The 25173-nt window shown below is 40.1% G+C and overlaps 1 protein-coding gene and 1 long non-coding RNA gene across 6 annotated transcripts in view; one reads left to right on the top strand and one right to left on the bottom strand.

The window, feature by feature from the left end:
- Window positions 1-6097: 6097 nt before the first annotated feature.
- LOC113412348 (uncharacterized) lies at window positions 6098-11124 on the bottom strand. Its single transcript, XR_015747133.1, has 3 exons — window positions 10874-11124; window positions 8689-8800; window positions 6098-6629 (listed from the first exon to the last, which is right to left on the bottom strand). It is a non-coding gene; the product is annotated as an uncharacterized LOC113412348 (long non-coding RNA).
- Window positions 11125-12585: 1461 nt separating this feature from the next.
- The window catches only part of UBE2E3 (ubiquitin conjugating enzyme E2 E3), a 122315-nt gene continuing 109727 nt past the window's right edge, over window positions 12586-25173 (top strand). Inside the window, exons 1-4 of one of the 5 annotated variants that reach the window (XM_087949640.1) lie at window positions 12613-13147; window positions 13813-13853; window positions 14654-14847; window positions 17191-17241. In XM_087949640.1, the coding sequence (XP_087805766.1) occupies window positions 14654-14847; window positions 17191-17241 (245 nt within the window). In that variant the 5' untranslated portion in view covers window positions 12613-13147; window positions 13813-13853. The other 4 variants (XM_087949639.1, XM_026668048.2, XM_026668049.2 and 1 more) reach the window with 4 other exon arrangements.

Genomic DNA, 25173 nt, shown 5'->3' with positions numbered 1-25173 from the left:
ACATTAAGACAATTGAGCAGGTTCAGAGCTATTTCTCGAGAAGAGTACTCCACTCCTCTACCCACAATAGAATTTCCTTTTACCTCCAATCTTGAAATTTTGGGCTTGGTCAATCTGGAAATGCACTGTTGTGGTCCAATCTAAGCATAGTTCACAAAATTGTCTCCTACAACGTCTTGTCTGTCAATGACTTCTTCAGCTTCAACCACAATAATAACCGGGCAAACAATCGATTGCAGAAAATACGACTTCAGCAACAGAGAGGTCAACGTCTGGAATGCTCTACCCAATCCATTGTTACAGCCTCAAACCCTCACAACTTCAATCTCAAACTGTCTACCGTGGACCTCACTCCATTCTTAAGAGGTCCTTAAAGGGGGCGTGCATAAGCACACCAGTGTGCCTACCGTCCCTGTCTTACTGTCCCCATTTATCTGTATTTACTTCCTTTGTTCATGTTTATGTTCATACCCATACTTGTTATCTTGTACATGTTTGACAAACAAATTAAATAAATAAATAAATAAATAAAATAAACAACTCTGCTGCATTAATCATAGTTATTGTAAGTAGTAGAAGTGGACAGGCAGGTTGACAAATGATCACTGTCCTGCAGGCTGGGATTTGGGGAGTTGTAATTCAACCTGATGAGTGCTGTAATTTGCCCATCACTGGTTGTTCTGCTGCATTCTGGGACAGCTATAGTTTCCAAATGGTTTTCAAAGATAGCCTCATATAAAGCATATTACAATAATCCATTCACAAGGCAACCGAGTCATGAGTCACCATAAGAAGAAGCAGTTGGTTATTCAAAGGATGTTATAGATGCACACAACGAACTTGTGCAAAGGCCTTCTCAGCTACAGTTGCCATCTGCTCTTCAGGCAGGAGCTATAAGTCTGGAAGATTCCTCAGATGACAAATCTCACGCAAATGTGGAAGGGCATCCCATTCCAGGCAAAGATGGAAGATCGCCAGCATCAGAGGGGCCCAAACACCCACAACTACTCAGTGTTGCTAGGACTTGGCCTCAGCTTGTTCTTCTTCATCCAAGACTTTATAACCTCCAGGCACCGAGACCTGACTTCAACAGCATTGCTTAGCTGACCCAGGGTTGAGTTTAAAAAAATGAGACTATAACATCATTTAAAATGGTAAAGATCATTTGTAGTGCTCTATCAAAACGCTTATTGAATCAATCTTTTTCTTTCTTTTTCTTCTTAGGGTTGCCTCATGGATGGACTATTGCAATATACTCAGTATGGGAGCCCTGAAAACCATGTGGAAGCTATAACTGGTCCAGAATGCAACAGCACAAACAGTAATAGGCAAACTACCCCATGCAGGGGTGGGATTCTATCAGTTCAGAGCAGTTTTATAGAATCGGTTGTTACAATTCTGTGCAGTTTGGAGAACCAACATCGCGCACATGCCCAACATCGCTGACTGCATTCTCCCCGTCCAGTCACTCCTTAAGGTATTTCTTCCCCCCTCCCAACAATCAGCTGTTCCAATGATCAGCTGTTCCGGGATCCTCCTCAATGTCTTACTGCTTCGCCTAGGAGGCTTCCCTGAGGGCCAGGAGGCCAAAAAATGGAGCACGGGGAGGTCCTGCAAAAAAAGCCACGCCCAACCAGTCACAGGACCACACCCACCAAACTGGTTGTCAAAAAATTTGAATCCCACCCCTGACCCCATGTCTTTGTGACATCCGTGGATCATAAGCTGCAGTCAGCTACTTGTGACTTTCTGAGTGCAATTCAAGGTGCTGGTTATCACTGGTTATCACTGGCTTACTGCCTACTTATTTTTTGTCTCCTGTGGGTTTTTTTATTTTTATATTTATTTATTTTGTATTTGTCAAATGCTTACAAGATAATAGGTATAAGTAAAAACATAGTTATGAATACATGGATACATATAAGAAAAATAAGTATATATATATAAAAGAAACAATAGGACAGGGAAAAAGAGGTGAGGTATTTTGGTCCCCCTGGATTAAACAAATTCATCAGCAAGGAGGCCTTCTCTATTGTGGAACCTGCCCTCTGTAACTATGTCCCACCAGAGATTCACTTGACCTCTACCTTGCTGGCTTTTGAAAGGACACTAAAACCACACCTCTTCTCCCAAGCTTTGGGTTGGTATAGTTGTCTGTTTATATCTCTGCTGGAAGGGGGTGGGATTTGATTACTGTTCTCTCTAGTGATACAAATTATCTGATTTTAAATTTTACCATTTTGGTATATGTCAAGCCACCTAGAAATTTGATGAGTGAGGGAGGGAGGGAGGGAGTGACTGACTTATTAGCCATCACCTATCTATACGTTAAATGCAACTGGGATAGTCAGGAACATATCATGGTTCCACTGCTTAAAGGCTAACATGATTGTCTACCACCCTGTGGACTCATAATTCTTCCACTTCTTGAAGGTTAATGTGAGCAGAACTTTGGACCAGCTTGCAGTCCCCTTTGCACAAGTAACTTCAAGGTCTTCTAATTCTTCCTTATTTATGTTTGAGAGTTGGATTTTTCAACTGATGCTTTCGAAGAGAAAGACAAGTTGTCTTTTGACATCTTTTCAGGTAGAGGTCCATCCTCTCTTATGTATCCACAAGGTGGTGTCAAGGTTCCGACTGAGGAATCCAACCAAGCCAGCAAAGTCGAGACGGTCTGATCTCTTTAAGCAAAACTTGATTGAGTATGTCATTTTGGCACACATGAAAGCAAAACCATCTCTACCCATTCCCTGCAGTTTTTGCATAGGTAGAGAATAGATTCTTCCTTTCCCTCATTATTAGCACAGGTCACATTGTCCAATTAGGTGTCCTAGTGTCACTATGGTAACTCTGCCAAGTCTTTGCCAAACATCTGTTGAGGTGACCTTGGTTCCCCTGGGACAATTTCTTTTTTGTTGTCTGGGCCTAGCATTCCAAACCTTTCCTTCCTCCCTTACTCTGTGGCAGCTGAGAAACGAGAAAATGGGTGCAACAGTATAGGCACGTTTCGAAGTTGACAGGTGGTGGACGATCATGTTAACCTTCAAGGAGTGGAACAGTGGTGGGATTCAATTTTTTTTACTACCGGTCCCATGGGCGTGGCTTGATGGGCATGGCAGGGGAAAGATACTGTAAAATCTCCAGTCAGAGGTGGTATTTGCCGATTCTCCGAACTACTCAAAATTTCCGCTACCGGTTCTCCAGAACTGGTTTGAACCTGCTGAATACCACCTCTGGAGTGAAACCATTATAAGTTTCTGACTATCCCAGTTGTATTTAAGGTACGGATGGGTGATGGCCAGGTGCATTTTACCAAGTTTTCACTTTCCTCCCAGTTGGGAATTCATCCATGTACACCATTTGCTTTGCTAGATGCAGGTGTCTTTGGGAGGTGGGAAAAATGAGACTGTCCCCCATGTAATTTTCTGCTCGCAGGATCTTCTAAAAATTTAAATCATGTAAAATCAAATCAGCTAGCCTTATTTAGTTGAAATTTTTGATGCTTGCAGGCCCATTGCCTCTTTCCTGAGTCCAGTGATTTTATGGCAAAGTTACTGAAATGGTTTCCTTTTTCAAAATAGGCATTTCATCATTGTAGGAAATACATTTCTTCAGTTTTTCATGCAATATTTGATAATCTGATAAAATGTTATTTTATAAGCATTTTTTTCTAGAGCTTTGGGACAAGGTTTGTTTATTCCATCAGCCCCTTCTTAGAATTCTGCATGTCTTATTGAATTTCTGATGGTTTACTTTCAAAGTCTTCAAAGATTCTAACAATAAATTTTCAAACAGCTTAAACACATACAGACACCTTATAGAAGTGTTTTTAGTTTTCATCAATTCTTTTAGTTTCCCTTGAAAGTTTGAAGATGCTCTGCATAAACATCTTAATTTTTCAAACTGGTATTTGGAAGAAAACTATCTTTATAGCCTTTCTTATTTTATGCATGCTTAACCTAGCAAAAAATGCTGCTAAACAATATTTAAATATTGTGAAGATGGGAGCAAGAAATAGTTTACTTTGTTGTTGAGAGATCCAGGAGGGCTAGGACAGATGCACCACACATCACTACAATTGTGACTACACAATTGTGACCAATGTTGTCTCACCTAGTGTTGTAGATCGGTTTAACCCCTAACTGAAAAGGGTCCAGATAATCCACTTCCTCTAGGGCTCTCTGAAGATGAGCACTTACCAGCCTCACAATAATCTTCTCTGAAAAAACAAACATTTGAAGCTGGATTAAAGTTGTCTAACATTGTTGGGTCCAAAGATAGCATCTTGAGAAGAGGGTGTTCCATTGCTTTCTTCAAGGTAGGTGGCACCACCATCACCATTAATCACTGCTTGGAATCAAACACCTCCATAATTTACTAATCATAATTTATACTATGTTATAATCTTAAAGGCAATTTTTATAAAATGATGTACCATTGGTATATGACACCAGAAAAATTATCTAGAATGTGTAAAGGTACTTCAGATTTAAGTTGGAAACGTGAAGATCAAGAAGGGTCATTTTATCATGCTCAAAAAAAAAAAAAGTGCTTTTTCGGTTCAAATGCATGACTGATTTAAAGGATTTTAAAGATTACTATACCATTGAAACAAAAAAATTTCCTCTTGAGATTGATGGATAAACAGAAAAAAAATCATGGAATGTTGGTGTTTATAATGATAACTGCAGTGAGATCGTTGTAGGCACAAAGAATGTAAAAATTTGGCAATACATACAATGGAGGAAGGTTTGGCGAAGATGATAGAACTTGCTGAGATGGGCCAATTGACCTGTCTGGTTAAAGAAAAGATAATATCTATGTTTATTACTGTTTGGAAACCCGATGGACTTTTTGTGTAAAGCAGAAAAAAAAATCAACATGATCTATGGTTCTTGACAAAAAGAGTAAATGACAGAAAGAAGAGAGTCACGATCTAGCTTTAGAGAAAGAAGTAAATCTAAAATAATGCTTATAATTGCTGTAAAGAAGATTGGAGGTCTCTTTATTTTTTTCTTTCTTTCCTATTTTTCCCCTATCTTTCCTTTTCTTTTTGCACTTTAGCTTTCTCTTTTATTTCTTACCTTGCCTTTTCCCCTTCTTACTGTATTAATTTTTACGTTTGTTTTTAAAATTTCCAATAAAGTCATATTTTTAAAAAGGGGGAACCAACCACCTCCAAGAAAGCCTTAGCCAACTGGGAGGGTCCAGAATACAGGTGGCAGAATTCTCAGCAACGAGGACTAGTCTGTACACTTCCTTGTGAGTAACCGGTTCAAACTATTTCCAAATAATTAAGCACAGATATACTCTATGGTCACTTCCATAGCGTCTGCCCATTCTGCAATCCAACTCCAAATGAAGACGAACAATATTCTAATATCAAGAATATTCCTCACAGAAGCACTTACCCTGAAGGGCCCTAGTTATCCTAAACAGGTCATATAGTCTCCTATCCATAGATTCAATAAAAGCGGAAATGTGAGTTCGCTTTGCCACTCTTGTCATTCCCTGGCAAGTCCTAATAAAGGCTCACACCCATTTCTGGTTGGTTCTCTCTTCACCTTTCTCACTCTTTTCCATACTGCTATTGCCAGTATATTCATCTCCCACTTGCCCAGCATCTCCCCCACCCCCCACTTCAAGTTTGTAAAATACCAAAATACAAACATGCCTTCACTTAAACTGTTATAAGAGTTTGAGAAATTACATTTGTGGAGGGTAGGGAGAATAGAAAAGTAGGAGAATGGAATGGAACAGTTAAAAGGGGGCTCATAAGCTTCCATTCCTAACCATAATGACACTAAAATGACAAAATGTCAGGACATAAGCTCACACATCCAATATTTGTGTGGTCACATTGCCTACAAAGATGTCAGAAGACGTGTTCATATTGCAGTGTTGTAATATGGTGCATTATTTGTTCCCCCTAGTCACTGCTCGAGTTGATGCCTATAAGCATAGCTGGGTAGCTGAAACCCTAAAGTTACACTATTGGCCACACTACACAAACTTGCAAAGATATACATTTGTAGACACCAATGGTATCAGAGGCTATTTACTTTATGGAAGATAAGAGGAATACTGTATATAAAGAATAACAGACAAAACAGAGACAATTCCAAAAACAGTATTGTCATGCACTCTTTCAAACAGATAGATTGCTAAAGATGCTTGTTATCTGGCCCCATTGTATATCAAAGCCATGATAATCAGAATGCTGAATGCATGATGAGAAAGGAAGGAAACGATTTTCTATCATGACTAATAGCACAATTCTCTTGGTGACATTTTGTGATTCCTACTACCACCCAGCACAAACTGCACATTTCCTTATTGCTCCATAATTGATTAGCCCTACTTTTATAAGGCTAGCAATTTCCCATTACTTCATTATCAAAATTAATATTTCATTCATCTTAATTGACTTTAGAACACCACCACCACCATTAGATATCGGAGGCTTGGGTTAAAATCTAAGCTTGGGACACAGCCCTGAGTTGAAATTTTTGCTGGTGGATTGAATCTAGACAATTTTGCAAAGGAGCTGGCCAAGCTGCTTTGGTGGGTCACTTTTCTTCACTGTTCACCTCTTTTTTTTTTTTTTTTTTTTTTTACAGCTTTTGGTCCTAGAATAGAATAGAGTTAGAAGGGGCCTTAAAGGTCTTCTAGTCCAATCCCCTGCTCAAGCAGCAAAACCTATACAATCTCAAGACAAGTGACTGTCCAGTCTCTTCTTAAAAACCTCCGGTGATGGAACGCCCATGATTTCTGAAGGCAAGCTGTTCCACTGGTTAAACGTCCTTAACCGTTAGAAAGTTTCTCCTTAATTCCAGGTTGCTTCTCTCTTTGATCAGTTTCTAACCATTATTTCTTGTCCTGCTTTCTGGTGCTTTGGAGAATAATTTGACCGCCTCTTCTTTGTGGCAGCCCCTCAAATACTGAAATACTGCTATCATGTCACCTCTAATTCTTCTTTTCTTTAGACTAGCCAGACACAAAACCTGCAGCCGTTCTTCATATGGTTTAGTCTCCAGGCCTTTGATCATCTTAGTTGTTCTTCTCTGAACTTTTTCCAAAGTCTCAACATCTTTTTTGTAGTATGGTGACCAAAATTGGTTGCAGTATTCCAGGAGTGGTCTTATTAGGGTTTTGTAAAGCAGCACTCATGTGATTTTGCTTCTATGTCTCTGTTTATACAACCCAGGATTGTATTAGCATTTTTTGGTGTTGCTGCACACTGCTGGCTCATATTCAAATGATCATCCACTAGGACTCCAAGGTCCCTCTCACAGTTACTGTTTTTGAGCCAGGTCTCGCCTAATCTGTACTTATACCTTTGATTTTTCCTGCCTAAATGTACAGCTTTGCTTTTTTCCACATTAACATTCATTTTGTTGGATAGGGCCCATTGTTCAAATTTGTCAAGATCTTTTTGGATCCTGAGTTTGTCTTCTGGGATGTTGGCTATTCCTGCCAGTTTAGTATCATCTGCAAGTTCAATGAGTTCCCCTACTATTCCCTCATCTAAGTCATTTATAAAGATATTGAAGAGTAATGGGCCTAAGACGGAGTCTTGGGATACGCTACTGCTTACTTCTTTCCATGTGGATGTAAGTAGAATTAAGGACTACTTGTTGAGTAGTCCTGTCCCATTACGTTTTCTCTTACTGGCCTGCTTTTTTATCCTAAAGCAGACCACTGGCTTCTCTAACTCAGTACAGGTAGTCCTCAACTTATGACCACAATTGAGCCCCAAATTTATAGAGCTAAGTGAGAAATTTGTTAAGTGAGTTTTGCCCCATTTGACGAATCTTCTTGCCAGATTTGTTAAGTGAATCACTGCAGTTCTTAAATCAGTCACATGGTTGTTAAGTGACATCTGGCTTCCCATTGACTTGGCTTGTCAGAAGGTCGCAAAAGGGGATCACATGACCCTGGGACGCTGCAACCGTCATCAGTGTGAGTTGGCTGTCAAGCATCCGAATGTATATCACGTGACCATGGGGATGCTGCAAAGGTCCTATGTGTGAAAAATGGTCCTAAGTCACTTTTTTTCACTGCTGTTGTAACTCTGAACGGTCACTAAATGAACTGTTGTAAGTCAAGTGTCAGCTTTGGAAGCCATATTGAGACCAGATGCTCCCACACTGCCACCTTTTGAGCCTGGGAAAGTGGGAGGGGGGAATTTCTTGGAGTGTATGTAGTTAGACATAACAACATTCTTTTTCTCATTCAAGGTCATGTTGTTTTGTGCCTAAGTGAGGGGAAGTCTCAAGTTGGGACGGATGTTGATCAGGGCATGTGATGTGATGATGGGTGCAGGGGATGGATTTGTAGTTTTTACTTATTGCAAGGAAGCCTGGAGCTTTCAGATTCGGGATGTCCCAGTTTACTATCCAATTAAAACAGAACTTTTGAGAAGATGTCTGTCTCAGAGCTATTTGTTGGAGTGGAGGTTTTCTGGAACACTGACATCAGGGACTACCTGTATTCTTTGCGCTACAGTTTTCAAAGACTTCAGCTTTACCTAGTCATACTTAGACTGAATCTGGGACTTTTTACTTACAAAGGCAGGAGTATGAACCTTTCTTGAGGTCTAATGCCAAAGCTGCCTAGCCATTAGAGGAAGCTCTGTCAAATGGAAGGTGCCAATTCTCGTATTTGCTCCTAGAGTTGCTTACTTACTCAGAGCAAGCCAACTGGAAGGTCAAGCCAGATTCTTCTGTGTTGACAAGGGAGCCCCTTGTAGAGGTTGGCCTTGGCAGGGGCCCAAAGAAACCAGCTCCTGAAGTTGATCCTGGGAGAAAAAAGAGGATGTTAATAATGATCTGCTTCACAGTGCAATTTTATAAGACATTCTGCTGCCCTGTGCTGACAACCTTTGAGTTCTTCTCAGTCCTTGATCTATTTATAGACAGAGACTAACATGAGTTGAAAAGACCCAAACAACTGCTGAAATGATTGATCAAGGCTTCATTGAAAACTCACTAGATTTATTATCTCTTATGGGGGGCAGGAAAGCAGATGAGCTGGGTTCTTCTTGCTAACGGTATTGGTTTTTACGTTAGTATTTACACACATCACTCTGTTGGAGTCAGACAGGGTCTAGACCGAAATAAATAATAAATAATAAAAGTGCCCAAGTTTCTGAATTAATCCCCTATGTGGGTTCACACAATAAGCAGAGCTACAAACTTCCGAAGAAGCTGGGTTCGTATGACCCGCTAAGCCACATGCACACAACAAAGAAGATTAAAACTAGTTAAGCTTAGCATATGTGAGCGCGCGGTGGCTAAGCTTTGAAGAGAGACAGTTAAGCGTGGACTCTGTCAGAGAATAAAAGTCTAGAGTGCCAGCAAGGGTAAATGGCTGAAATAACTTAGAAATGGTATACACAGGCTTTGAATACACAAAGCACGGAGCATCCATGATTACACCGGCACATTCTAATCCACAGGTTCGAAGCTTGGTGTGGATTAGGATCTGTGCCTACATGTGTACAAGTAGATCTCAATTTAGGAGCCACAACTGAGCTCCACATTTACATTGCTGAAAAATTTGTAATGAGAGTTTTGCCCCATTTTACAACTTTTCTTGCCAGATTTGATTGAAGTGTCTCACTCCAGCTGTTAAATTAGTAACCCAGTTGTTGGGTGAACCTTGTTTCCCCATTGACTTTGCTTGTCAGAAGGTTACAAAAAAGGAAATCGCATGGCCCCAGGATGCTTCAACCATCGTAAAGATGAGTCAGTTGTCAAGCATCCGAATGTAAATCACAGGACCAAACCTACGACCATGCAACGATGATAAGTTTGGGGAAAAAATGGTCCTACATCGCTTTTTTCAGTGCTGTCGTAATTTTGAACAGACACCAAGTGAATTTTTGTGAGCCGAGGACTACCTGTATAAGATTATCAGCCCTATACACAGCTTCAGTTCACATTGAGCATTCAGTTGTATTGGCTGAGGATGTGCAACTGCTCATTCCTGCATGCTCTCACTTTATGCAGCTAAAATGAGGAACATAGTGTCCTTCAGACATTAAGAGTTATTCCTCATTGGTTACGCTGGCTGGGACTTCTGTATTTCAGGAAGGATACAAGTCAGACAGATATATATATATATATATATAGGGAGGGAGAATGGAGCATGAATAAACTTAAGGGGGAAGTTTTTTTGCATGGGGGTGATATGGACAAGTAATTAAAATGAAAGTTTCTCCCAATTCTGTCGTGGAATACTTTGGTTTGTGGGTAACCGGGAGGAAGATTCTTGGTTGAAGTAATCTGCAAAAATCTTTTACTATCAAGAGCAGCTTTACCCCACTTTAGCTCATTTCCTTCATCCAGTGCCTGGTTCCAGGAAAAAGCAGCATATTCTCATATTACAATTTCAATTTCAGTGCTTGTGATCCCGCCACAAAGTTTGCTAAATGTAAGCTAAAAGGGGTTGCAATCAGAAGGTGTTGCAGCCTTTCAAATTAAATGTGAAACTTTTAACCGAATTATATTTAAAACGTATGCCCCCCCCTCCCCTACTCATGGGCTGGTGTAGGACTTTTGCTGCTGCGAGGTTAATGGGAAGAGAGGGTTAACATACAACACTTAATCTCCCTGCCTTCCCCCCACCCCAATTAAGCATGCTGTGAAAACAAGGCCATAGAACTGGAAGGAGCTATTTAAGCCATTGAATCCAACCTTCTGCTCACTGCAGGATCAAAAAAAAAAAAAAAAAAAAAACAACCCTGAAGTATCCCAGCAAATGTGTATCCAGCCTGTCTGTAAATATCCAGCATGGAGAGTCCCACCACCTTGCAAGGAAAATATTTATTTCACAGTTGCCTTTTTGTTTGGATTTCAGAGAGACTTACTTGGGGAGGCCTCCCCATAATAGCCCAGTGGGAAGAGGATTCCATAGACAGGAAGAGTCACTGGCTGAAGGTCTACCAGGAAGTTCTGTGGTTGAAGGGGTGGGGGGGTGGGGCTTCTTTTCCATATATAGGCACATACAGTGTGTATAACATGAGCATTCCTCACTTTGGACGCAGCCTTTAATAAGCAGGGATACTGAAGAGAGAAGATGGTCTTTCATTCAATACCAGGAACTTCTTGATGGAGAACCTGGAGGAGAAATTCTGCAAGGCAGATGGGAAGAAGAGCCTGTGGGCTGGAACTTGGAGAAAAGTAGCCATGGGCATTGCCCTCCAGCTCAATTGTTGCAATTTCCCCCCCCCCCCAGAGTAGAGACCTGCATATATAACCTTCCCAACTAAAACTGATTTGCAATCTTACAACTACAACACAACCAGCAATGGTTGTCAGTCATTTCCCTTGCAGTTTCCTGCTTCTTCCAAACGTGTCTTCATTTTAAATGGGCGAGGTGAGCCTCAGCCAAGGCAAGAGTTCCTCTTTAGCCTAGACTGCATTTCTTGTGTTCCACCTTCTCATTTTCCTACAGAAAAGGAGGGAGGAGCACCATGGATTCCACCTTAGGCTTCTGAATGAAAAGGTGTGGATGAAATATAAGAAGAGGAACAGGCAGATCCTAGGAAAACTGTGGCAAATTCTGAAGACTGAGTTGGACTGACTCTCTTGCAAACAGACCTTATATTTACTCTGCAATCTTCACTGCTGATTCCTGGAGATATACAATTTTTTCCCCATATTTCTTTCAAATGTTATAAGCTAAAGAAACTGGTTCATCCTGTCACACACAACTGTAGGAACAGCTTTGCTTTTCTGAGACACTTTCAGATGAGTGTTAAAGCTGTTGACACCCTTAGTTTTCCATTTTTTACTTTCCATTTGGGGGGACATGTTTTGGGGCAAAGCTGGAAAGTACACCATTACTTTGTGTGTGGAGAAGTGGCCAGACCTGATCAGATAAAGCAAGGTGTTAGGTTTTACCAGCACAATATTGTGCTGATTGGACAAACCTGACAATAGTTTGATTCAATAAACTTATCTTGGTTTATTCCTGAACTCCCCAATCTATATCTATATCTAAATTTGACATTAGCATGAAAGACATCTCATTTATATCATTGCTCTGACATTTTCAATTACTTGCTTGGTTTTGTTTCATGGCACATCCCAGCAGTGTAACTGACTAATTCTGGCCCAGCAGTTATATCTATACAGCAGCTAGGTTTGTTTTCTACTAGCAGGTTTGACAATTTACTAACCCACCAGAACTTTTTTTTTTTTTTGGGGGGGCTTCAGGTCAGATTGTCAATCTCCCATTCCTATTTTGTAGCTAGCTCTAGAGACCCCAGCAGCAACTGCTAATTCCTCCCAAATCAATTTAATTGCAAGTGCAAGACAGCTGTCAACTCACAACAGATTCACGATTTCGTTCTTTTACTGCCACCGGCAATATCCCCCTGTCTCCCCTCTGTGCCGCCCCCGCCCCCCCACCCCCTCAGCTGCCACCGCTGGCTACGCATGGTGAAAAGAAAGCGGTTGCGACGGGATAGCCGAAGAGCCTTCGCTCGGGCAAGAAAAGAACCAGGGTGCAAACTTGAGATCCGTCCAAGCACATTTTGTCCACTGGGGAAAGCACGCACGCTGCTAAAGGTAAAGAGAGCGCGTGCGCGCGCCCCAGCCCACAGGGGGGCGCGCTCTGCCAGGCAGCGTAGGGAGCGAGCGCCGTCCCCCTCCCCTCCCTCCCCTCGGAACTTTGCTGACTGCAAGGTTCTGAAACCGAACGTAGCGACACGCGGGGGCGGAGGCGGCGGAACGTTCGATTCTCCCTTCGTTCCATCCGGCCTGTTCCTCGAGGGAGGGGAAGAGGAAGAGGGGGGGGAAGTACTCGATCCCGGGTCCACGTTCCCTTCTACCCCACCGCGGGAGTCGCTTGGAGGAGGGGAGGGGAAAAAAAAAAAAGGAGGCCTCGGCAGCGCCACCCTCCGGCCGGCGAGCCTACTGCGCCTCCCCTTTCTCCCTCGCTCACTCTTTCCCCACCCCCACCCCCACCCCCCGCTCCGACTCTCAATGTTCCACACTGCCCGGCCACAGAGCGTCCTCTGCTGCTTTATTTCCCCCGGCTGCTTCCATCCCCCTCTCCAAGGACATTTTTCTCTCCCCTTCCCTCCCCCCTCCATCCCTCCCCTCCGATCTAACGTCGGGACAGGACGCCTGCGAAGGTAAAGGAGAAAAGGGTTAGGCGGCTGCATCAGGAGCCTGGGCGAGCAATGGTGGGGGGGGAGGAGAGAGGGGGGGGAGCTGTGGCGGGGGGGAAGAGAGAGCGAGCGAGCGAAAGAGAGAGATTGGTAGAGGGAGCTTTGTTCTTGTTTTCAGCGCTCGCTGCCTGGCGGTGGTCAGGCGAGCCAGAGGAACCGGACTGAGTTCACGCCTCACTTGGTGCGCATACACCACACTGGTCGTGGTGGAAAGCTTCCTACCATAACAGCCTCTCCATACCTCCTGGCTGGGAGCTCGACTCTCCCTACAGAGCCAAGAGGAGGAGGAGGGGAGGGGGAGGAGGAGGAGGAGGAGAAGGGGGTGTCGAGGGGGGGGGAAACGGCGACGACGACGACGACGACGGCTGTGTATGTGTGTCTGTATGTGTGTGTGTGTGCGAGGGAGAGAAAGAGAGCGAGAACGAGGGCAAAGCCTCAGTTTCTGCCCTGCTGCTGCAATTTTTTTTTTTTTTTGACGAGGACCAACCAACCTTTTTCATTTTTTTTAAAAAAAATATACAATACAAATACCTAACCACCCCCCAATTTCATCTTTCCGGGATTTTTATTTTTATTTTTATTTTAAAAAGAGGGGGCAGGAAAAAAAAATATGTCGGTCTGTTTTGTAGAAACTGATCAAGACTCGGTGGCGTTGAAAGCTTTCCAGAAGGTGCAGTTTGAATTATGCTTCGTCTCTTCTTTTTCTTCTTCCTCCTCCTTTCTCTCTCTCTCTCTCTCTCTCTTTCTCTCTCTCTCTCCCACCCCCCCCCCCCCCCATTTCCAGCCTACTCTGTAGTGACCAAATGTAATTCTTGTTGATGGCTGTGCCAACAGAACCCGAGCTGGCTGATTTCTGACTGAGAGAAAAAAAACATTGGAGTCTGAAATAGCAAATCCTTTCCAGCTATTTAAATTACAAGGAGACAAGAGGGAGTGGGGTCATTTATTGGTTTGGTTTGGGCCTCCCCGTTTGTATAACAGCTCAAGTATTGTGATTGGCAATATATTGGGGGGGGGGGAGGAGAATATGGTTGACTTCACTCCTGGTCCAGTGTAAATATTTACAGGGCATTTGTGAGGTTTTTTTTTAAAAAAAGGGTAATGTTTACAGCTTGTCATGAGTTATTAATGCTTATGCTTGGAACACTTTGCGAAATTTGCCTCACACCTTTAAAAATTAAATGATTGATATACTATCTGAAGAATTGTAGAACTGAGCCTGTAAAAATGAAATGTGAAAAGAGAATATATATATTTAAAAAGAGATCCTTCCTTCCTTCCTTCCTTCCTCATGGTAACTGTTGCTCTATAACATGAAATTGAAACTTTTAAAAGAATTGTTCAACCATTGAGTTGTAAGGGGGTCTGGAGTAATTCCACTCTGATTGAGTGGATTGCACTCCACTTAGTTAACTGATATTCTTTTGTCCCATTCCTTTCCTTTTGCTCCTTCCCCCAACGGTTCCCAAGATGTCCAGTGATAGACAAAGGTCAGATGATGAAAGCCCAAGTACCAGCAGTGGTAGTTCAGACGCAGATCAGAGGGACCCACCAGCGCCTGAGCCTGAGGAACAGGAAGAAAGAAAACCTTCTGCAACACAGCAGAAGAAAAATACCAAACTCTCCAGCAAAACTACTGCTAAGCTATCTACTAGTGCTAAAAGGTAACAACTCCAAATATCTGAAATGTGCTTTCCTCCCTCTTTAGGGGAAAGGGAGCTGGAGAGAAGCTTGATGAGAAGGCACTCAATCTAAAGGGGTAAACTTTACTCTTTGATGAAAAGGCCTGTAATAAAAGATGGCTTTAAAGTTAGAGTTTAGTTTCTGCAGGGCCTCTTGCTCAGATCCCTTTGGGATCCCTTCACCCAACTGATTTGCCAGGTTGAAGATGGAGAAGATGGATGGGTTGGGTAGGCAGGTTCTTAATCTGAGAATTACACTGTTATGAAAAACACATGTGATGATGTGGGTTGAAATCCACTCTGTGAAGGGGGTCGTCTTGCCACCTGCTGGGCTCTGGTTTGGTCCACTTGGCCCATGTGTATTTTTCAACAAGTGACACCTTGTTTGATTCATTCAGGCAAGGAGGCCCATTTTTAGATTCCCACCTTTTATTGCTGTTTGGCAAGGGAGGAGCACTTTGAAATAATGACCCTTTCATTGGCTGTTTTATTTACAATTGAGTTTTTTTTTTTGCATGCTCTGAAAAAATGATGTTTTGCAACTTATATGAATTTCGTGGGGGTTGTTTCTTTTAGAGCATCCATGCAGGTCAACATGGATGGCGTGAGGGTATTTTGTTTTGTGTTTTGTAGGTAATTGAAATGCAAGAAGGGCTGTTAACTTGCCTATCTCCTACCTTTGTGGTCCAGCAAGCTATTGATTTTCCTTTAATCTGTGAAGTTTCAAAAACTTGAGAACCTTTTACAGGTTGTCCCTAAGTGAACAATATCACTATCTGCATGTAGAGTTTTTCACAGCTTTGCTTTCAAGAAGCACCCTGCTTTTAATTTTCTTTAATAACCATTTGAGTTGGGCAAGCTTGAAATACCTTGAATCTTGCCTCTTTGGGGGTAACTGATCGCTTTTCTTAAAGCTCTGTTTCACCTAGGAATCCACATTACAATATCTGGTAGTCTATCTGTCAAGTGGTATCAGACGTCTAAAAGTGCAAGCCATTTTTGTTAAACTTTGTAGTAGTTTGAACAATTAAGTGGACCAAAATGTTTATGGGTAAAAATTGCTATCGTAAAGTAGAGTTTCATTAGGAATCTTGAAATGTTTAATTGTACTTCAAGCTTTGCACGAATTATGTGAGAACAATATTAGCTTTTACCAATTTCTCATTTAAAATAATGTACTAAATTGAGCCCAATTGAAAATAAAATAGTTATGATAAATCTTTTAAAAAACAGGACATTCATCTTTTTTAAAAAACAACTTCTAATGCATATAAAGTAACTTGCCAGCTGCTGTCACAAAATAATTTGTACAATATGTTTGTTGTGGAGAAAATGATACTGAATGTTTTCCTAATATGTTATTTGGTGTTTTGAAATGTTATCCCCACTTTTTAGTTCCATAGCTTGTGTACATTCTTGTAGAGCACAAGTTCAAGTACGTATTTAAACTGTATCTAATTTAACCTATATCTTAATGCATTTTCTATCAGCAAAGCATAAATTGTCTGAACTTCTAAAATCTTCAATACTTGCTTCCCCTAAAATATTTTGTTTTGGGAATAAATTACAGACCCTTCATCCTTTTGATACCTTTTTTGTTAAACTGTAATAAAAACCTATTAATTTTTTTTAGTTACTGACACATTTTGTCCAGGGCTGGTATTATCCATCACTGATAATATCAGTATGTGTTTTATTGAACAGGGTCACTTAACAAATTTTCAATACAAATATTGGGAAAGAGGAAAGAAAGGTAAGGGGAAACATGCATCTAAAGTTATCAGATTTTGCTGTGATCACTTGAGTGCATAGTTATGAAGTGAATTGAAATTCTAAAAATTACTGTCTGAAGTAGCTATAAAATCCAGCCAAAAATATTTACTATGTAATTGGTTTTTGGCTGTAACTCCTTCGGTTATTGGTAAAAAATTCTTCTGAAATCTGCTTGTATTTCCTCTTTCCCTCCCCTTGCCTTCCTTGCTGGTCTCATTTGCATATAAGATTTTTTTTAATTAAAAAAAATCCTTGATAAAGAATGGGGTAAACTCCTAAGACTCACTTTTCAGAGATCTCTGAAGGGATTCCTGCCAGGCTGGGGTGTAAATGCTCTCTCTGTTTACCATAACAGAGCAGGAAAAAGCTGTAAAGTTTCTCTGTCCTGGGATTTGGGTTGTGCCTGTGAGAACAAAGAGGAAGCAGCCATGTTAGCATTACAGAAGGCAAAACCAATCTTGCATTTAACTGCATGGTGGTAGAGGGCAGTGTAATTCCCTGATTTATTCAACTGTCTCAAATGCTTTGTGCCTGTTCTCATTTTGCCAACAGAATTCAGAAGGAGCTAGCTGAAATAACCCTGGATCCACCTCCGAACTGCAGGTATGAGACAATCAATTACCCAGCCTTTGGGGGTGCTGATGCAGTTGGGGGGATGGGGTGGGCGGAATGAGGTGCTGATAAAAAAAAAAAGTTAAGGAAGATTGCTCAGCAACAGAATTGTGCCGTTGTGCAGTATCTGTAGCTGAATATCAGATAAAGCAGGAATTGTAAACGGCAAGAAGAACAAGTGGCATGAATTGGCTTTGACAGAATGCTTTGATTGTCAGTGACACAGGGTAAATGTCATATATGTTGGAAATAGTTGCCTTTGTTAAAAAGTGTTTTGTTGTGCACATTTAAGCTAAATAGTGATGTGATCATGGATGTGATGTCTTAGTTTAGGACTTGGATGTTGGATATTTGAGGCTTATAACAACATCAACTTAACCTACATTTGAAAAAAAAAAGATATGGTTTCTCTTTCCAACTTCATGATTTGGTGTCAGTTTCAAAGATAATTTAAATGCCATATGTTCCCTGATTGGATGATATTCCAGGGTAATGTAATGTAGAAATAATTTTATAGCTTTGGGGGAGGTTGTAAATTATTGGGTGATTATTTTGCATAGGAGAATTCTAAGTCAGCATAGGTGAATAATTCAGTTTTTGAATGAAGGAGTGGTTCAGAAGTTCTTATATGCTAGTTGAGAGATCCCCCCCCCCCCCATTGTCGAAAATTAGGAATAGGCTGGTTTTTGTTATAAAAAATTAGCAATGATTGCTTTAAGTAAAATTGCATTTGTGAAATTTCCAGTGTTGGAAAATAAAGTTATTCAAGGTTGTGGCTGAAACTTGTATTGATTCTTGTTCTTAATCAATTTGTTACGTACTACAGCTTTCACTGACCATTATATTGAATGCATGGCTAGTGCAAAGGAATATTGCAGCATTTTTTGTGAACGACTGCTATTTAATTGGATTCTGAGGGAAGGTCTATGGAGGCTTATTGCTTTCCTTGTACGTGTGTGTAATCTTCCTAAAACATTTTAGTCCAAAAAAGTAATATTTATCATTAAAAAAATTGATGATTAAGTCCCTTTAGTGCTGCAGTTCCAATGCCATTTGGAAGCTTGTGGTGCAACAAGTTAAACTTGAACACTTGCAAGCTTTTGTACAGTTGTCGATTTGTCAAATCACAATCTGGCACAGACGTCTTCAAGCAATGAAAGAGAATATCTTAGATTCACTGTAAAGCAAATGAGCTATGAAGGTAGAACTCCTAGATTGTAGTTGTACCTAGATCGTGGGGATATTTGGGCGAGACACCTGGACAATCTCTACACATGGAAAAGAAGGAATAATGGCATACTGTGCTTTTCGTAAGGATTACTGCAACATCGTGGGCTTCGGCTGAAAAATGGTCTTTGTGTTTTGTAAAAGAATGGCCGCACTTTCTTTGGGCCATTTTTATCACCTCATTTTTCTTGGGACCATTTCTATCGTTTCATTCGCCACTCACTGCCCTTTGGAATCACTTTAGCTCTCTGAAAGGCTATAGTGAGTGAGCAGGGTGTGTGTGTGTGTGTGTGTGTGCATATGAGAATGCACAGGTAAGATAGGCTGATAATTTTACTGCAAAACTCTAAATGAGAACCTTTATAGATTATGCTGCTGAAGTCTGACTATGAACAATATTTTGCCTCGAGGGACAACTTTTGTTTGGTTCTGTAGTGATATCCAGGAGAATAGATTAGTAATGCTTATTCTCCTCTGCAGCGCCACAGATCCTTTGGGATAGGCAGGTGAAGTTTGCGGTGTAATAAAACTTCCTGAAGAGTAACAGCTTTCTTTTTTCTTTCTCAGAAAAGAAGAAGAGCAAATGAATGTTGAAAAGAGAAATCAATTAAAAAAAAATTTTTTTAAATTTTTAAAAATCATTTTCCCTTTCTTACCTCTCCCCCCTCCCCCCCCCCGCACTTCCACAGAATCATTTCTTTTTGTTCTTGCTGACCCTTTTTGCTGCTTTGTGTTTTTTGTGATTCCTCAACCTCTGGGTCCTGTCTCTGTTATGGGAGCCTCAAAGAAGAGGTCAGTTTTCAACTGGACTGGGCTTTGCAGATTTTATATATATACATGGTGCAGAGAGAGGCAGCAGGGTTGTGGAAACAACCCTTCCTTTCCCTGAGGTAAATTGTCTTGTGGGCAGGAGCCAGGGCTAAGCACCAAAACATGTTCAGACCAGAAATTTATGATTAGCCAAGAGTGCCAAATATATATCTGCTATGACAAAGTTGTGGAGACTGTGAGTGGTGTGAAATAATTCTTTGTGTAAGTCTTCTAGGATAAGTAGGCCAGTTAATGGGGCCTTGCCTGAGAGCTATTCCCCCTCTCTAATTGCTGCGCTGGCAAAGGGAATTCCCCTCCCTGAATTCCTGGTGATGTGGGTGGAGATCAGGATGGCCTTTCCTAATTAAAAAGTGGGGAAGGGGAGTCCAGTTTTGGAATAGGAGATAAAATCCCTTGATAAAGAGGAGATCTTAAGATTGCTTGTGAAGGCTTGCAAAAAAACCAAACAAAAAACCACCAAACCAAAAAGATCTGAATCCTTTTAATATTCAAATTTATCCTCCATCATTCTTGGAAAGAACATTATCTCTGCCCAAATACCTTTATTCATAAGTGTTCCACTTTCAGGAGACAATTAGATTCTTCTGCTAATACAGTCAGTTTGGCAAGATGCATATTGCGTTCTGCTTGCAGGATGAGAGAAAACGAAGAGAAAAACTGCTATAAAAAAGGTATTTTATTTTTCTGAGGGCTGCTGCTTTTGTTAAAGAATGCCACCGCTTTTCTTTGTATTAGAACTTGATTTAGCTCCAGCAGGGCTCTTGAAAGCTTCTAACATCTGTTTCAAAGTTGCATTTTGTCTTCAGAAAACCCATTCCCAAGTATATGTGCTTTTGGAGAACAGCTCTTTTTAATGAAATAGCCTTTTTTTAAAAAAAGAAAATTAGAAATGAATTTGACAACTGGAAGGAATCATTATCCTGGTCTGTATTTTGGCAAATGTCACTGAATGTGTGAACGATTGATACAAATGAAGCAGTATTTCATAGCTGGAAATATGATACATGGAGTGTTGATTGTCATGGTTAACATGGCAAAGGCAAATGTGCCCTCTGAGTTCAATTATTACATGAACACACCGTGCAAATTATTGTCTGTGGCAATAATAGCAAAGTGATGTGTGCTCCAGCTTCCTTTCAGGATCTTTATTATTACTTTTTACTTCTTTATCCACAGTTCTGGGATGTCTTAGTGCCCTCCTATCCAGATTGGCATGCCCAAGCTTTGTTTCTAAACGGAAAGGTCTGTGGCCACCTGCTGAGACGTAACCGCACCAAAGTTCCTTACATCCAAATAAAGAGTCCTTAAAGCAATAAAGGCAGGCTGTGATCATTGTTGTTTTATGGTGGGGATCTGAGAATAGGAATTCTGCTAAGTCTCCTTTGTTGAGTTAACATCCAAGGTGACATTTGAACCTGGGACTCTTTTGTTTCTAGTAGCTGAGATTCCTAACTGTTGCAGAGCAGGGTGTAGTAATAGGCTCAGAGTGGTCAGATTTTGCAAGTTCTGCGTTGGCAAATTGGACAAAAGTGTACATTTGACTTATGGTTGATTGTAAGAGTTGCTGGTTCTGTTTTCTGCCTTTAGTAGTACCGGTTACCTATGTACTCCAAATGTACAGCAATAGGTGAAAAACATTTACCTATCTTGCTCTCTTTTGTAGTTTGCGTGATCAAAGTTTTGCATCCATGTATATACACCATTTCCAGGTATCTATTGTATGTGCATGGAGAACACCTGGATTTTCAAGTGCAAAGATTTTCCTAATGATGTCAAGTCAATTTGCAAGATAGGTTTGCAACATGTGGCCCTCCAGATTTTGTTCAGCTACAACTTCCAGCCTTCTTCAGCATTCGTCATGCTGGCAGGCACTGCTAGGAATTGTAGGTTAGCAACATCTAAAAAGCCACAATTTCCCCCTCCCTCCTTCTTCCAAATGAGTTATAAATAGGGCTTCAATCACTCTTCAAGTATATACTTAGTTTAGAACTGTAATGAGGAGAATAAAGATTTGCTTTGTTCTTTCTTGAAAAAAAAAAAGATAAGTCTTTTCAATTATTTAAACTAGCCTTCCCCAATTGATGCAAGCAAATGTTTTATATTACAGAAGAGTATGGGAATTGTAGTCCAGGTTTCCTTAATTGAGAAAGGCAGGTTTAATAGCCTTAGTGTTTTAGTGTGATAGAGATTCAACAAAATAAAATTTTCACAAAGTGAATTTTTCATTGTCTGAGTGAAACTGAATCATAAATGTTAAAAGGAAACTTGGCTGCTTCTTGGGCCAGAATGATAGTAATGTGCAAAGGAAATGATTGAATTACTTTAGGGTTGCTGTGCGTTATTTTGTTTGTATGTATAATTAGGGAGCCACTCTGCTAAATGTAATTGGGGATAATTTACCGTGCAGCAAACGTTGGCTTTTCTCATTGACTATGACTATTGCAAACAGTGTTGCTTGCTCCTTAATACAATTACATTTAACACTCTTTAACTGATGAATGTGAATATTTTGCAGTTTGCTGACAGTTTGGATTGCCTTTTTTATTTGTTGTCCTTGCAGGAGCAAAGTTGTCCTAATCCAACATTTCTGTTAGATTTCAATTTTCATGTTATCGTTTCGGCTTCTGTTTTGTTCAGATTCACACTTCACATTCTCGTATAAGAATTTCTTACATTTCACCCATTTGCTGCATTTCCATTTCACACTCAGAGAGGTCTACTTCCTATTTTTATTTTAATCACACCAATCAAGGTTTCATTTTTTGAATGTAAAAAAGTTGAGTGTGATATTATACATTTAGTAAAAAGTGTGGCATCAATATATTTGGTGTTATAGGGTGACAACTCCTATCCTACCTGAGCAGTATCATTGGAGCAGATGGGGAATTCCATCTTCATCTTACTTCCATACTTTATGAAAGACGTGTATTCCCACGTTTCATACATCGTTAGGTTGACCTGCATAGACTTAGAATTATGACACAGGAATTGGCAATAAAACTGAACAAAAGGCAATTGGGAGGCAAGGTGGCTTCAAAAGCACCATTCAAATATTGATTCATTTTTGTCAAATTTACATGCTACCCATCTTACAAATCAAATCAACTCTGGGTAGAAAAACCAGCAGAGGTATTGATGATCAGTGAAGGAAGAAGCAGTCAAATTTAAACATCCTCCGAGGGGAAAAAAAAAAAAGTGCACTGCCAATTTAAGATGCTTGGCCTTGGAAATACGCACCATCGGTTATGTTCCAAAAAGTGACTGAGTCCAAGGGTGGATTTATAATTTAATTTGAAATCAGTATAATTTTAATATTACCTCCCCCTGTATATTTCATAATCCTTCCTTATCTTGTTCAACTATAAGTCAGCTTTAGAGGAATCCAGATTTTTTGTGTACTCCTGCACTAGATAATCAGTCTGTTCTGTGGAAGAACATTTTGGAGTACCTTCATGCATAATGTGCTTTTCCACAGCTGTAGATGTAGAGATAATAGAAGACAAAATGATTATCAGATGTAGAGACAATCAAAGAAGAGGCTGCATTGAAATGAAGAGAAAGCTTCCAGATACTTTGGCTGCCAATTGTGAAGGGCTTTAGGTATTGTTTGTGGCACGCCTGGGAGCCAGGACAGTTTTCAAAGCTTTGTATCAGTATCATGATGTCATTATCTTGCTGCAAGGTTTTTGGATCAATTTCAGTTCCTTAAAGTGCCTTCGAACGCAATACCATATAAAACACATTACGGCAGTCTGCCATAGAGATGAGGTAGTGTTGAGCTCAAGCTAGTTGAAAGCATTTTGTACCACCCTCTCTCTGCTCCATTGATAAACAAGGATCAGTTAATGTCTCCGTGAATTTCATCCTTCAGAGGGATTATTAATAATCTATCAAGCCCAGAATATTCACTGTCCCTCTGCTTACCGGTCTTTGCTTTATATGAACTTTAGATCTATTGGGATGTATATGAATGTCAGCAGGACTTTGCTATTGGTTTTGTCATAATGATGTGATTAGTGTCATACTATAAGCTCTGTCCTTTTTATACATTTTCATACATTTCCCACATTTCAATCATGGTTAGGTTGATCTGTGTAGACTCTGAATTATAACACAAGTATTGGCAATAAAACTGAACAAAATGCACTTGGAAGGCAAGGTGGCTTCAAAAGTGCCATACAAATATGTATTCATTTTTCTTAAATGTATATGCCACCCATCTCACATGAAATGTTATGATTTAGGTATTTTACGTCATATGCAGCAGGACTTTTATTGTATTTATTGAAAGTGCAGTAGTTCTTTCGTTGCTTTCCTCTCTGCCATAGATGCTGCTGACAGAATAAGATCCCAATAAAGGAGAATATTTATACCTTGGGGTTGAAATGAGGGATCCTTGGTGCTCTCTGAGCTTGGTTGTTTTCTTGCCAACATTTCGTTACTAGCTCTGATGGTGTTACTTAGTTTGGGTAATGAAACGTCCGACAAGGAAAAAAAACCAAGCTCAGAGAGCACCAAGGACCCCTCAGAGTAAGATTCTAATAGATTATTAGATTCATAGTGTGTACCTTTCAGGTATATGAGCAAACATAATTTTTCAATCTTTTTTTTTTTTACCTTCCTTTTGATCTCTCAAGACCGTGCTCCTTGTAAAAATACTAGCTCATTACTTCCAAAAAGAAAAAGGGAATGGCTTTAAATCAAGCAAAGACTTCTGCGGTAAAATAAGCTGTAGCTAAATTGCAGTTTGGGAATTACAGTAGAATCATCCGTATTGTGGTATTGCTGTTAAGTTTATTATTTCTGCTGATTTTTTGCTAGACATATTGATGTCATTATGTGGTCATTTTGATGTACGCTGCTTCATATTTGAATATGAAGTGTGGGATAGAAGCAAATAATATTTTTCTACTAAAAATATTACTGCTGAGAGCTGTAATGGGATTTCTAGTCCTTTCAGTAGTAAAGGATGCAATAGATGATTAATCATATAACAAATCTCAATATTAATTTGGCTCAATTAGTACAATGACTCTTTATTTTATGTATTTATAATGTACTTATTTATATCCAGTCCTTCCACAAGAATTTTAGGATAGCCATGTGAAATGAGTTGAAGGCGCCAGGTATGAAACTGATGCTTAAAGGGAGTGGATGGAAAGATTTTTATAGTCCTGTTATTTAAATTCAGACATATATACTTAATAAAAAAGAAACAGATATTTAACACTAAAGAAAGAAGATGGATGGATGGATGGATACACAGATTGATCGATACACGGATGGATATATGGACAGACAGACAGATAGTTAGTAAATGGTACACCCAGAAGATAAATATGTATTGGGTTGAAGCTCAGGAATCATTGTTACTAATTGTTGCTTAAATTTCTCTCTAGACTCTGTTTTTCAGTTGAAATTTTGGATAGAGTATGTGAAATATTGAAAATTAGTTTTGAAAGAAATAGTTATGGTTTTGTTGGACTAAATGATTAGCCAGAAGGGTTTTCAGACTTTTATCAGGTTGTAGAAAGGGTTAGTTGAAGCAAAAATCCCAAACCCTAAGAGGCAAAGCTCTAATGTTAGGAAGCTGGCAATAAAAAAATTGCCTGTTATAAATGCAAATTTAACATTTCCAATCTAAAAATATAAATAAAAACCTCACTTGAATTTTACAATTAACCAAGTGGTTAATGTTTTAATTAAACAATTATGCTCAGAGACGGGTGCGGTTGCTTTCCCTTGGATAAAAGTTTCCCTTGGATAAAAGGGAATTGATGTTTTTTGTTGCTGCATATAAATAGAAGGTTCTCTCACAAAGATAGTCTGTTTCCAAGGCTTGATTGCCAATATCAAGATATTTTG

This window comes from Notechis scutatus, chromosome 1 (genome assembly GCF_049901735.1).
Source record: "Notechis scutatus isolate UNSWTSFEM ecotype Mainland chromosome 1, rNotScu1.2, whole genome shotgun sequence".
Taxonomy (NCBI): Eukaryota; Metazoa; Chordata; class Lepidosauria; order Squamata; family Elapidae; genus Notechis; species Notechis scutatus.
The sequence above is the reverse complement of the archived record's forward strand: the minus strand, read 5'-3'. Positions and strand labels throughout refer to the sequence as shown.